This window comes from Pholis gunnellus, assembly GCF_910591455.1.
Source record: "Pholis gunnellus genome assembly, chromosome: 14".
NCBI classification, from domain to species: Eukaryota; Metazoa; Chordata; class Actinopteri; order Perciformes; family Pholidae; genus Pholis; species Pholis gunnellus.
The window spans coordinates 9831004-9845132 of record NC_136541.1 but is presented as its reverse complement, the minus strand read 5'-3'; the positions used below and the strand labels follow the sequence as shown (position 1 = coordinate 9845132).

The 14129-nt window shown below is 40.7% G+C and overlaps 1 protein-coding gene across 2 annotated transcripts; it reads left to right on the top strand.

Annotated features, from left to right (window-relative positions):
* Nucleotides 1-735: 735 nt before the first annotated feature.
* miga1 (mitoguardin 1) lies at nucleotides 736-12233 on the top strand. 2 transcript variants are annotated; one of them, XM_079173472.1, is made up of 17 exons: nucleotides 746-796; nucleotides 1757-1791; nucleotides 2065-2221; nucleotides 4089-4251; nucleotides 4766-4884; nucleotides 5188-5320; nucleotides 5519-5670; nucleotides 6358-6481; nucleotides 6566-6666; nucleotides 8266-8375; nucleotides 8513-8585; nucleotides 8809-8895; nucleotides 8975-9073; nucleotides 9182-9316; nucleotides 9482-9535; nucleotides 9784-9900; nucleotides 10389-12233. In XM_079173472.1, exons 3-17 carry the CDS (start codon nucleotides 2123-2125, stop codon nucleotides 10605-10607), a joined length of 1785 nt encoding a protein of 594 aa, XP_079029598.1. In that variant the 5' UTR covers nucleotides 746-796; nucleotides 1757-1791; nucleotides 2065-2122; the 3' UTR covers nucleotides 10608-12233. The 2 variants fall into 2 exon arrangements, with proteins under 2 accessions (XP_079029597.1, XP_079029598.1); XM_079173471.1 differs by lacking the exon at nucleotides 1757-1791 and having other exon boundaries at nucleotides 736-796.
* The last annotated feature ends 1896 nt before the right edge of the window (nucleotides 12234-14129 follow it).

The window sequence follows — 14129 nt, the reverse complement described above, 5'->3', positions numbered from 1 at the left end:
GGCATTCTTCATTTTAATGAGGTATTAAGTCAAAATGTTGGATTTTTAATTAATAATTTAAATTATAAGTCAAATATAAATTATTATACTTTTTTTTCATAAAATGATTGGACAGAAGGTCAAAGATATTAGGAAATGAGTTGGATTGTTGAAATTCTTTTAAATGAATTATGAAAGAGTAAGTAAATAGTTTGAGATAATATGTAAGGATTGTAACTTTTTAAGTCAAAACTTTGCCTATCATATTTTTTACATATACTGTTTGATAATCTTTACTTTAAGCGTAATCATAGATTTTGTATCTCATGATTTGACTTCAAAAGTGAACATTCTTACTTATAAGTACCAAGAGTTTCTCTGTTTTCATCAGATCTAACAGCTCTTTTTTCCAAGTGGAAATTGGCCTCCATATTTATGGAAGTCAGAAATGATTTTGGATAAACTTTCTTATCATCTTAAAATTAATAGAAGTAATAAAAGGAACCAAATGTAAATCCACGCTTTTATGAATTTATACGTGAATTTAGTCACTTATGGACCTTTTGAATGTTCATTTTTATTATCTATGAAAGGCCCAATCATATGTACTTTACAATAAAAACATTAAACATTAATATATTTGTCATGCTCTAAGAAAGCCTAAAGGGGGCGCTAAAACTCCATAAAGATTACTGGGAGAAATGCTTTTATTTTGAAAGTCACGCTAGATCGGCTCGTACGGCCGCTCGAGTCCTTCACTGGGTAACAGCTGAGGTCAGAGGAGCAGAGTCTGTGGAGGAGTCCTCTCAATGAACCGGTGATTTAATATTTAAACATTCACATTCACTGTCAGGTAGTAGCTGATCATACACAGTGACGAGCTTATTTTATCATGTTTGATATCACGTCGGTTTAACAAAGTTAGCTAACGCTGCCTGCTAGCCGATATTAGCCTTCTTAGATAAGTTAGCATTAGCTAAGTTAGCATTAGCTTCTCAGCCAGTTGAGTGCAATCATTTTCCAAACGTGAGCTAATATGATTAATCTGACTGTTACAGAGCTAGGGTGCTGCTTGTGTGTGTGTGTGTCCGCGTTGTTGTCCCTTAAAACATTATTTTAAACATGACAGAATATGCTGATTTATTGGAGGATGTCTGGTGGTGTGCTAATGAATGAAAGCTGTAACTTTGAATAGTTCAGTCTTAACCAGTATGAAGACATGACAAGATTATTTGTGTAGAACAGGGGCAATTTACAGGGCTTTACACAAGAAAATATAATCTACTAAAATAGTGATTCAAAATGTATTACTATAACATACAAGTCTAAAAGATAGTAGACATATAAAGTGATTATTTTTCCAAAATTGTATAAAGGAAATAGATGTTCATTTGAGTAGAGGTGTAACATTACTTTGATCTCTTACTCATGTCTCTGAATGTTGATTTGCTGAGTGTTGAGTTTTCTTGTCAGTAACATATTCATATTATTTTAGACACTCTTGCATACATGCAAAATGTTTAATCAATCAGCATTTGAAGAGACAGAAAAAACAGCATTATATAAAGAGCAATATTGAGTGTTTGAGACAAAGAATCAACATTGTGTCAGGGTAAGACTCAGCCACACGAGTCTCTTGTCTCGTGCAAACTTTAATTGGATGTTGTGTGTTGTCTTGTCAGCTTAGATGATGGGATCCTATAGTGACTTTATTTTAAAAAACAATACTATGTTTTTACAGAAAGATAAAGCCTCTGATTTTCTTCTGCACTCACAGACGATCACATTATTCAGGCATGTTCGTACTCTAAGGTATGGTTTGAAATACCTTTGGTGGGTGTGCTGCTAATCTTTAAAATCAGTGGTTGACTCATTTCTTTCTTTCTAACATTTCTTTCATGACAGTTTTCATGCAAGTAATTACTAACAATGTTTTGACACACATAGGTGGTTTATTCGCCCTACTCTGCTCATGTTAGGCAAGCACTAATACTTGCACGTTCCGTTAGAGGCTTTATGTAATAACGTCATTATATCCCCACCTGAGCCTTGAAGGTTAAATCCCTTGCGTGTCGTTTCCCGCAGCTCCAGCAGAATGGTGATGAGGATAAGAGGGTTGTCAAGTCATGGATAGATCGCCACAATGACACATGAGACCCTCACCAGCTCCCAGCTGTCCGTCAAGGCGGCTGCCCTGCGCATGGTCGACCTCCCTCTGTCCGTGTACAGCTCTCTGGCACAGGTGAGGGTGTGTTTGAAAGTGGTGGGAGTTTGTCAACTGCTATTGTGTTGTTGGGACTACTTACTGTTTTCTATATCCATGTCGTGAGAGGCGAGGTTGTTGAGGGTTTAATCGCACTTTGTCAGGTTCTCTCGTCCCTTTTTTTTGTAACTGTGTTGCAAACATTGTCCGTGTTCTTGATTGTATTTAATTTGTTTAGCCTTGCGATAAATGTTTGGCCCAAAATACATTGGTGTAGCATTGTGTACTAGCTATTTAATCTGTTTGTTGTACAACTTCTTCAGAAGAAATACAGAGAGTACCATCAAACTCGTAGGGAGGGAGTTACTATTGTAGTATTTATTTTAAAACTTCACATACCATTTCCCAAAATTATTTTATTATTTTCTGACATTTCCCAAAATATGAACTGCATCAAAAGATGCACAGATGTCTCCAACATCTATTTAACTGTTTTCATTATTTGACCTTCCATATTGAAATGTTTTCATTTAGCTAGAACACTTTAATTCGCTGTAATGTAAAACAAAAGTTAAAGCCAAACCTTAATATTATGTTCTAAAATCATAAATGTCATTATTCAGTTAAATGTGAATCAGAGAATGTAAACACAAGTTGCACGAGCTCCCAAATTGCTCATTCATTGGACATATATTTGGCAATAAGTTGTCTTGTATTGTTCGATGGTTTGGAGTTTGTAAATCTCTCCCCCCTGTCGTCATGTGTTCATTTGCATCCTCATGGGCATTCTGGTAGGACATGAAATGCATGCATAGGGTTCCCTCCGAGCCTCAGAAGGAACTACTACTACTACTGCTTTGTGTTGGAAAGATACTGGCAGCTGAGCGTGATACCATATCTGATGAGAAAGTGTAAAAGGGTTCATGTGATATCGGACAGCCAAAGTTCAGTGTCTGGCTGTCCACGAGCTGAAACACTGACTGTGCTGTTACGGGTGAATACTTAACGTCACGTCAATATTATACTCAACTAGTAATGTTTCTTTATGGATATTTGACCAAACTGCAACCCCAAATTATGAATTATCCAACTAAAGTGGAAGCTAAAGTAAAGTTGTTGTTTTTAAGGGCAATTTTCAAAATTGATAGATTTTTAGACAAAAGATATTTATAATTATGGATGAGGACAGACTTTGTTTTGTGAGCTTGGTGAAATTGAGAATGAGATTCACTTGTTGTTACACTGTGCTGTCTACGTGTGTGTGTGGGTGTGTGGGTGTGGTTGTGTTGTGTGTGCTAGGGTCACATAGCAGATCTGGTATCATTTAGAATCTGATAGGAGCACGTCTGACATTTAAGAGTCGCAGACAACAAGCAACAGTAACAGCATGGAAACAACTGAAGGCCTGTAGCAGCCTTTCAATCAATATTATGTCAGTTGTCATAGCTCCAAACTCTGTGTTTATGTTATCTTTCAGTTGTTGGGATTGTGCTGCAGCGATGTCGGTGTGGCTAATCTCCCTCTTTCAGTGTTTCTATCTATAGAGAGACAGGGGGGGGCGGGGGGGGCGCTCGCTATCTGAAAATGATTCTTTAAACTCTAGATGGCAGGCTGGCAGCTGATTCTCAGCGCCGACTGTTATGTCGTCAGTAGAGTTCTACGTCCTCAAATGAACTCTCATCAGACCGGACGTTTATTCTTTCAAGTGTTGCACTCGACTTTATCGGACGGCCTCCGTGACAGGATTTCTAGGATAAATCCACAGACCTTAGGTGTTATTGTCACTGACCTCCTTTTAAAAAAAAAATGTTTGACAAACCAAATAGAAAAGAAACAAATCTGCTGCTTAGGCGTCTTTGTTCAGATGCATAAACTTCAGTTGTTCCTCCCTGTACCTGTCCTGCAGGTGAGTGTCAGCACGGGCACCAAGAAGCTGGTGGCATTCACGGCCTTCGGTGCCGCCTCGCTCCTCTTCCTCGCTCGCCGCTTCCAGAGGAGGAAGGGAAGAAAGAAGGCTCAGTGGGAGCAGGCTGGCTTTGAGATTATCTCCCCGGCCTCAGCAGAAAACGGTAAAACGTCCTCCTCCGGGGTCTCCATTAAGTAGTATGTTAGCCCAGTTGCTGGTTTGTGATGTAATCAGATTGAGATGTTCTGTCTGCTCCGGTGTTACTGTGGAGTCAAATGAGCAGTTGACCAGGGACATTAGATATTTTAGTTTTTACTTTTGCCAGCTTCACACATGGACTAAGTTCATACAGGTTTAAACTGTGACAGGATGGTATATCTGCAAAGCCAAATATCTCTTTCTGCATATGTGGAACATCAGTTTATTTAACACTTATGCTAATTTCTAATGAATTTGGCTCGTCTGGTCTGATTTTTACAAACGCACAAAGCAGGTGAGCCAGAACGTAACTTAATAAATAAAATTAAAGTGATTTCAAACAGATTAGTAACAATGGCAAAATTCCCAGAAAAAGTCTGTTTCACTCTGATCAAATTGTCAAACGTGGTTTATCTGTTGTGTAATCCTGCAACATGCTCATGTCGTGTGATCCCTGTGTTCTGGTTCCATCTGCGCAGATAACACCGGTCAAAACATCACACTCTCCCTCAACTCCAAGAACGTCTACACCTCCGGTCTGCTACGCAATGCAGGAGACTACAGGAAACTGTCCGGGTCTCTGCTGAGCCTGGCCTCGGTGAGACAAAGACTTACTTTTAAAATGTGTTTCTTTTGTTACGTAAAGCACGGCAACATAATGCAGTAACGAGGCGCATTCGTTGAGAAAGAAACAGGAGAATACTGCACATTTTAAAGATGGATGCGATCACGCCCACAGGTGGCTTGCCTCTGTCCACACCAGGCTGGAGAAGTTCACTTTGTTGCATTTTTAAAAGTCGAATAATACGACTTAAGATGCTGGTAGGGTTGTCCTGCGTTGTGTATGCGCTGCTTCCGCTCCTTCAAAACGTTACTGTGCTCTTCTGCTCCGTTTCTGCAGGTCAAAAGCATGAACTCGTCCAGCAGCAGCACCTGTGCAAATGTGTCCACCTGCTGGGACAGAGGGGGGGAAGCTGATATCTGCAGTGTTGTCAACTTACCTGTCACCACGCCTGAAAACCTGTACCTCATGGGTAAAGAAACACGCACTACGTCACCTCAATGTGTCTGTAATAAGGAGACTGGACCACATAATAAAATACATTGAAAGGATGGAGGGATTCAAATAGTAATTTCTTGGAATAATCCGATATTTGTTGGGTTGCCTTGTTTAGAAATGCAGCATATGAGACTCTTGAGTTTATATTTGTGTGTGTGTGTGTGTTTTGTAGGGATGGATTTATTTGAAGAGGCTCTCCGTCGGTGGGAGGAAGCGTTGACGTTCAGGAGCACGCAGGGCGACGGCGACGACGACGACGACGCCGCCAGCTGTGCATCCGTCAAAACGGGAGCCGGAGACGCCATCGCTGAGCAGGGCATGGAGGTGAACGCACAGAAGCACGCTGATCATTTAAAGATGTAGATTTGTTTTTCAGCGGGGTCGGTTTACCACGTCGCCATAATAAACACCAATTTAGTGCAATGCCCCAATTAATCAGAGATAAAGGGGGAGGAGTTAGCCAGAAGATGCTTTAAAGATGTTTGGAAAACTGTATCTTTTTCCAATAAAATCCCTCCTGATGAACTGTAAATGGCTTATGCAGACTGTTCTACAAATAAATCGATGTCTGTATTCTATCTTTTTATACCAGAGGAAGTTAGAGAAGAACATACTGCCCACAAACGCTGCACTCCAGGTCTCATATATGAATAACCAGCACTCTGACAAACCCACCGGTGTTTGGATTTATTTACGGCTAACTCAATACCTCAGTAACCTGGATTAGTGCGGGTCTAATAGCTAATGTTGGGCACTCAAACATGCGTCCAGTCTGCTGCTCAAGCCTTCTGTCAAGGATTCCCCCCGACTCAGTTGAGCCTCTTTAGAAAGCTTATTAAGAAATCGGTCACAGGGGATAAACAAATATTGACCAGGTGCCTGCTATTTAAGTTTGAAGGGCTTGTTTTTTCAGTAATATTTAATGTACTTATCAATTCCTTTTCTTAAGATGGGCTTTAGGGGTTTGTGAGCCTTATTTCTATCGTTGAACATTTCTGTTTTCGTGTTCAGGACGTCATCAGTGCAGAGTTCATGCACAGGCTGAAGTCTCTGCTGCAGAGGGCTTACAGCCTCCAGGAGGAGTTCGAGGGTGTGCTGTGCATGTCGGAGCCCTCGTCCCACGGCAACAGCCGGGGTGAGTCACTCGTACGACGTTATGTAACTTCCACGATCGATACGGTATTGTGCAACACATCACAAAGAGTGCTCTCCATCACAGATAAAATGGCAGACGTTCTGGCCAGAGAGGAGCTGGACGACGCCTGTCTGAGAGACAGCAACAGCATCGCCTCCACGGACTCATTTGTGTCTGCCGCCGAGGTGAGGGGAACTCTCGCATCACTTTCTAAACGATCACAGGCTGATGAATGCAAACATGATGTATTAGTCACGTTACTTACATCTAAAGAACTCTTTAAATACGCTTGATTCCCTTTTTATCTGTCGTCAATTTGTTCTGAAGACTTCTAAAACCACTTAGCGAAGTCCAATTTCAGTGGCAATGATAATTAAAACGGTAACACTAAATTAATGCTGAATGGACACAACGGACAAACGACACATTGTACATTTCCTTGAGTTATTTAAAAAAAAAAAAAAAAAAATACTTAAACAGCTGGTGTGATTGATTCAAACGTATCCAGGAAGTGTTGAGTTACAAATAGACGTTATTAAAGTATTGTTTTTGAGATAAAAGAAAAAAAGAAACAATAGCGTATGGCCTGACCAATTAGAAGTAATTATGCAGCAGCTACTATATAAAACAAAGTGATCACTTATAACACTTAAAAAAGAAGCGATTTATATTTTCATCTTTATCTCACTCTACATTATTTTACATATTAATACAGATGTTGAACAAGACATGAGGTGAGTTGTGCGAGGGTCTTGTCGTGATGTATTGACACCATTCAATGTGTTGTTATAACTGAAAATGGGGCTCTATGTCACATGTTGGGATACGGATGAAATATGGCCGCCAAACTATAAGAATGAAGTTGAATATTAGTGCAGTGAACAGTCGCGTAATTAATAAGAAGCTTCCGGTCACAAACGAGCTAACGTCTTTATCTCAAACCCTCTGTTCACAGCAGGAGTTTGATTCAAATAGCTTTGATCCTACAGTGACGTAAATGTGTCTTTTTTTTAAAAAGAATAAAAGCTTTGAGTGAAGGTGTTTGTACCCTCAGACCTGTTCCACCATTTACAGACCACATACCAGCGAGTGGAGGCAGAGCCGTCAAACTGGGTCACTCGTACTTATAAATAGACCTCCAACATTCTTCAGTCAACAAGATACAGTTACTCTGCAGCTGTTTTCACAGAGATCTCTGTCCGGCCTGGGAAACGCCACAATTTATAAAACAAATAATGGGGAAAGGTCAGAGGTCAGAGGTTACAGGACAACCTGTTTTTATTTCAGGTGGGACGAGAGGCTTCAGGCTCAACCTTTGGGACCAAGTTGACCCAACGTTCAGCACCAGTTACCTTGATTAGAGGACAACTTTATAAGAACCTTTTCTTAATACCTTATGTCGGGTTTAGCTGTCAAAGAAAACTGTAAATAAATAATCATTGTTCCAAAAGAAAAAAATATACAAAAGCTTTCTATTTTTGAATGGACACAGACTGACTTGGGGGGTTTGGGGGCAAAGCAGACAAGAAAATGAGTCCAAGACTAAAACATATTCGGTTGCTTCCCCATCGCTAACATTATTTAGCAGACATCAATTGCTTTTACCAAACACAGCTTTGTACAGCTCAAGATAACAGGGATAAATGTAACATGTGCTTGCGTCTCTCATAAAGTCTCGTCTTCAGGGTCTGGACCTACGGCATTATTCATGAGGAGGAAATGTGATTGAAATTATCGTTATTTGCTCCTTAATCATCTGTTTTCTGCCTCTTTTTTTGTATCAGCTGACGGAGCACCGGGAGCTGAGGAGCGTCTTCGCTCTGGGTCACCACCTTTTCTACGAGGAGGCTCTGCAGATGGCCGAGGACGGCAAGATCTCCTGCAGGGTGCTGCGGTAACTGAACTAATTCATCAAAACGCACACGGAACACAGAGAACCTGAACAATGCTGCGTAGAGCTCTTTGCTTTGTCCGCCAACATTGTAATCTGGTCTCTCTTTCTTGTTTTTTTTTTTTTTTTTTTGTCGTCAGGACTGAGATGCTCGAGTGTCTCGGGGACGTCGATTTCCTGGCCAAGTTGCACTGTGTGCGGCAGGCATGTCAGGTACATTGTGACTTCATTAATTAACACGCATCATGATGACATTAATAGAGGGAAAGTCTTAATAATTTGACTAAATACAATTGATATTCACGTGGATAAACAAGGAAGAAGAACATTTTAAGTTCATTGTGTTGAGCTTCCTTACTGAAGAAAATAAATGTTAACTTTGTGAAGCATTTCAATTTCATCTTCTGCCGTCTCCTTTCTTTTATTTATTTTTCAGCTCATTTTGTGCGAGACAACGACCCGGATGTTTCTTGCCGACACGGGAAAGAAAATACTGTCGTCCATTATTGTTAAAGCGCAGAAGGTGAGACTGAAGCCACAACTCGTGAATGAGAAGATCTTCAAAGACGTTTTTCCCTAAATGTTCTCGTTTTGGTTCTCAGAGCCCGAATAGATTCGAGGAAGTGTTTGAGGAGATGATTTCCTTCCTGGAGCACACGGAGCACTGGGAGAACACGGAGGTGGAGCTGGCCACGCGAGGGGTACGAGGGCCGCTGTACCGAGTTATTCAACTCCTCCACGAAATAACGTCCGACTTCTGCTGCCTGATCTGGAGAAAATCTCACTCTCACTCTCATCACTCCCACCAGGTGAAGCACCTGAACTTCTACGACATAGTGCTGGACTTCATCCTGATGGACTCATTCGAGGACCTGGAGAATCCACCGGTCTCCATTCAGAACGTTATCAACAACCGCTGGCTCAACTCTTCCTTCAAGGAGACGGTGAGCAAACGCAGGAAATACTTCCTGGTGATCAGACCAGACTGTTGATTGTGTGTGTGCATATATATATATATATATATATATATATATACACACACAGTAATGTCAGTTTTAAAAATTACAAATATAAAAGGTAAATACATTTAACCTGCATGTATTCCACAGGCGGTTGCATCAAGCTGTTGGTCAGTGATGAAGCAGAGGAGACAGCACATGAAGGTAAACATTAAAAAAAAAATCTTTTTGATGAGTCAGTAAAAGGACTCACTTTAGACATCAGTCACGCTGTTTTACCTCCTGACACAGCTCGTGGTCTCAGGTCCAACTGTTGGGCTGGAAACTATTATTTGCCTTGACGACAACAATTCCTGCATTTTGTTTGTTACACAGACAACCCGATCTGTACTCGCTGCTTAGGATTTGTATTTGTTTTGGACGGTTCCACGAACCTCTCCTGTTTGTCTCAGGTGTCTGACGGCTTCATCGCTCACTTCTACGCCGTGTGTGAACAGATCAGCCCCGTCCTGGCCTGGGGCTTCCTGGGGCCCAAGAGCTCCCTGCATGACTTCTGCTGCTTCTTCAAGGTTGGTCTGATGGTGACTCTCCTTTAAATAGGATCTTTACTTCTGTTGGTTTCTACCGCAGGCAGGGTTTCATCGTCGTACCTCTTGAGTTACCTTTGTACCCAAACACACAGTGATTCCAGCCAAGTAGTCAGATATTTAAATGGGTTAAAATTTGATAGGAAAACAGATTTGTGCGATAATTTAATGTTGAGGAACATCACAACATTTTCTAATTGTTGCTCTGAGAAGGAAACCGTTCAGCATACAGTAGATAGCGATAAACTACCTCCTCTTGAGAGAAGGACACAGAACATGTTTCTGGAAGAAGACCAAAGAGGTCTGATTATGCACCAGCCTGGCTTTGGCCTGATTTTTTTATATTCAAAATAATAAGAGAAAATAAGATAAGCCTTTATTGATCTCCAGTGGGCAATAAAAGGTGGTAAAAAAGATAAATGAGGTATATAAGACACACCTGTTCTAAAAGTATCCTTCTTCTTCTTCAGGATCAGGTGTTGTACTTCCTGAAGGACATTTTCGACCTGGACAAAGTGCGCTACTCCTCTGTGGAGAGTCTAGCGGAGGACATGCTCCGCCTGCTGCACCGGCGCTCCGAGCTGCTGGTGGCCTACCTGGGAGCCGACTCCCTGCGGCAAGTCAGCGGCTGCAGCGCCGCACAGGTGCAGCTGGTGCCCAGCGCCCTGCTGGAGGCTCCGGTGCAATGAGGGACGGGAGGGGGAAACCGGTGTCATCACAGCGCCACACACACACACACACACACACGGAAGACTTGTGCTGACTCGGGTGAGTTCACACCAACTGTCAAAGACTTTATTTTCCACTAAACTGCTCATTCGAGGACTTAAATGTAAAACACTATTTCACCTTGGTCCGACAACCGGCTCATCACATCTCCCATAATGCTTTGCGCCGTATCTGAGGATGAATTGTACCAGCTGCCTTGCCTTCACGTGTGATCATTATCTCTTCCTCCTCCTCCTCACTGTGCCATGGCAGTGCACGCTAGTTTCCAAACATCACAGCAATAATATTTAAACTCGCTGTGAGACATTTCACAGTAATTATCTGGCAGTAGTAGGTATTCTGCTGTGAAACTTTTTTTTTATTGCTATTAAGAGCAATTTGTGTGGAAATAAAAGGATATTTTAGTATTTATTTTATTATAAAGTTATTAGTATACGTTTTTTTTTTTAGAAGTTGTGCCTGTGTGCATCAATGGATTTGTGATGAGCTTCAAACATACAGTAGTATGAATACCAGTGTTGTATTTTAAACGCTAAGATTTATTAGATGCATCAACAATGCAAAATCATTAAATATGCTTTGTTTTTTTTATCCAAGCACACGTTGCACAGGGAAGTCATTGATCAGAGGGACTGTGTGGTAAATGTAAAATGTGTTGATTACATGTTACTTAAAAGCTGTTTTGTTGGCACCGGGCTTCACAAACCGTCATGCAATATTTAAATAAAGCCTGGCTCATGCAGCCTACAAGGCCTTTAATCCCATCATACCGTTAACTAGAGGATATGAAAGATTATACGTCACTATTACATAATCCTTCAGCTGTTCAACAACACTTTTACATGATGGGCACACATGCAAGAAGCCTTACCGTTAATGCACATACTCAAGCCTCGTCTTCATCACTGAATGTAAGTCTTAAAAATACTATATATTGTCTCCGCCATGTACAGAACATGCTCAATATTAAAGCAGCAGTGACTGCAGGAATAAACCTGCTAGATGTGGTAACGTTCCAAAAATACTAGATGCATATTTTAGGAGCGATCGACTTAAGATTTGTTATTTACAGTATTTTCCACTTTGGAAGACGGGTTCATCTTCACGTGTGTACTTTTTTTGAAAGAGTTACTGTGGTCGTTGCTCTTGGTAATTTGAGGCTACAACAGTCAGTTAGTCATCAAGTTCTTCTTCCAGTCTTGAGTTTCCATGAGAGCTTAAACAGATTCGCCTCAATCATTTTTGGTTGTCACTTGTTTTAGACAAAACCGGCCTCCAGTAACTCGTGCCGTCTAAATGATTGAGAAAATAAAAGCATGTTGAACTACAGCGGTGACGGTAGCAGATTAAAAATGACTAATTTACTCCAACTCAGACTGTAGGAGCCTCAGAACCGGATTTGTCCACTTTTCTTTGATTGTAAATGCATTATGAAGGGATCTTCTCAGCCAGTATGAACGGTGCATCTGTTTCAATGCATATCAATGCATATTACAAAAACAGTTTTAAGACCAAGAAAAATGTGACTGTACTTCAAGATGGTTGTTATTGACACATTTGTGAGTTCACCCTTTTTAAATAAATTCAGCAAATAAAGACGTGTTGTATTTTTCTTCCTGCTTTTCTCCGCTACGTAAAATAAAACTCAAGTGAACGAGGCCAGTTCATTTGTCACAACTTTATTAATGAACATGGCAACATTTCAAAAGTCATAACAGTTGATTCAATAAGCAAAAGAAACAATATATTTGATAATATACAGAGAAACACATGAAACCATTGTCGTTTACCTCTAAGGCATGCTCCTTGTTTTGTCTTCTACACCCCCACGAACTGTGTTGAAACACTGAGCGTCTCACATGTACAGAAAGAACAGCCTCAAAAACAAACAGTGACCCTTTAACTACAGAGAAAAGTGATTTTAAACTGACACCCCCCCCCCCCCCCCAAATTTTTACTGCCAATAAAAACAGTGCATGTCATTTTTAAAGTAGATCACTTCCTGTCCTCATCCAACTTTCTAAAGCACATTCCTACTGACTGAAGGTTATGCAAGAAGCGACACAACAAACCATCATACAACTCTAAATTACACTATAGCATCATGGATTTGTTAAGAAACAGTTGATCCGAGCTGAAAAACATTTATCTGACCAACACTTTGCAATCAACAGAATTTTGATTTTCATTGCGTTGCTGTGTTTTTTGTTTTTTTACCTTATGACTGGAGCTCTTGAACGGTCTACGTTCAGCAGTGGGGATTGACTCAAAGGATTCCTCCTTTTGGGGACAAACTACGACACCGCCTGATTCTAAGACCTACGCTCGCAGCGTCCTCCAACACTGTGAGCGAGAAGTGAAGGCAGCAGCGTTTCAATAGATTTGCACTGCACTAGAGGGCAGATTCACACCACGACAGATTATAAAATATATGTTTTTAAAAAAAAAAGAAATCATGTATTTCACCGTTTGATCTAGCGACTGAGCACATTGCTAAACTTCTGGCAACACGTGTTTTTTTTTTGCATGGCATGCAGTTTTGGATGTACCAGCGTCATGAGTTATCTAAAGCATCGACACACTATCACCGTCAAGACTTACCGGGATGGAAAAGATAATTAAAAAAGGGCTATCAGCAAATATTATGCACACACACGACAACATTTTCCTCAGTGAAACTATGCAACAACTTGGTCTACGGTAAAGTCACTTTTAGAAAAAGTCAAACTTCATGTAACAAAAGTCATACAGCTCATATCATGCAGTTCATTCATGAAAGCAGATCATCTTAACGGGCTGTTCATACGAGAGAAATCCTGGACATTTCGTGACTACTAAGCATAAATGCATTGAGGCATGTTAAAGACACAGGTATGCGTTGCTTTGCATGTAAATTTGTCATGTCACTAGACTGAAAACACTGGTTCCTTAGGTTTCGCTTACCTGTGTTATTGCAGCAGAACCTAAGGTGCAACGTCTGGGACGACACTGCAAAGATCAGATATATATTGCACTGTTTGCCATCAGTGAACAATGCTTCAAATTAACAGCCTTTCACAACAGTGCTCATTCAGAAAATAAATGTCATGAATCAATACTGGGCTAGTCAGCAGCACTTCCACTGCTACCATTCCACATGCTCATATAGGACATTGAAGTAAGAACAGCAGAAACCTAAGCATGCTACACTGGAGTTATGCAGTAGGGCTTTTCTAATATGTTGCAATAAAAAGCATTTTTTTTATGAATAAAAAACATGACAGTCAACCTAGACAATGGCACTTTGCAGATCAGGTATTCAATAACGCAAATAACCACATGGGGCATCCTTAAAAACAGTTCCTACCGACAGAGTAACAGAGTGCTGACATTCAAACCCTCAGATCAGAAATCCAACTGGCGCTGAAATGCTACCAACACAAATAGTCTAACAATCTACACACTGGAAAGATTCAAAGTCTGAATGGACAGATACGTCTCAG

What these genes read in the sequence shown, in the direction of transcription:
- miga1 (XM_079173471.1), top strand. Translation starts at nt 2,123, where the DNA reads ATGACACATGAGACCCTCACCAGCTCCCAGCTGTCCGTCAAGGCGGCT. An exon ending in TGTACAGCTCTCTGGCACAG is followed by an intron (nt 2,222 to 4,088) that starts GTGAGGGTGTGT and finishes CCTGTCCTGCAG; the next exon opens with GTGAGTGTCAGCACGGGCAC. An exon ending in ACTCTTCCTTCAAGGAGACG is followed by an intron (nt 9,317 to 9,481) that starts GTGAGCAAACGC and finishes TGTATTCCACAG; the next exon opens with GCGGTTGCATCAAGCTGTTG.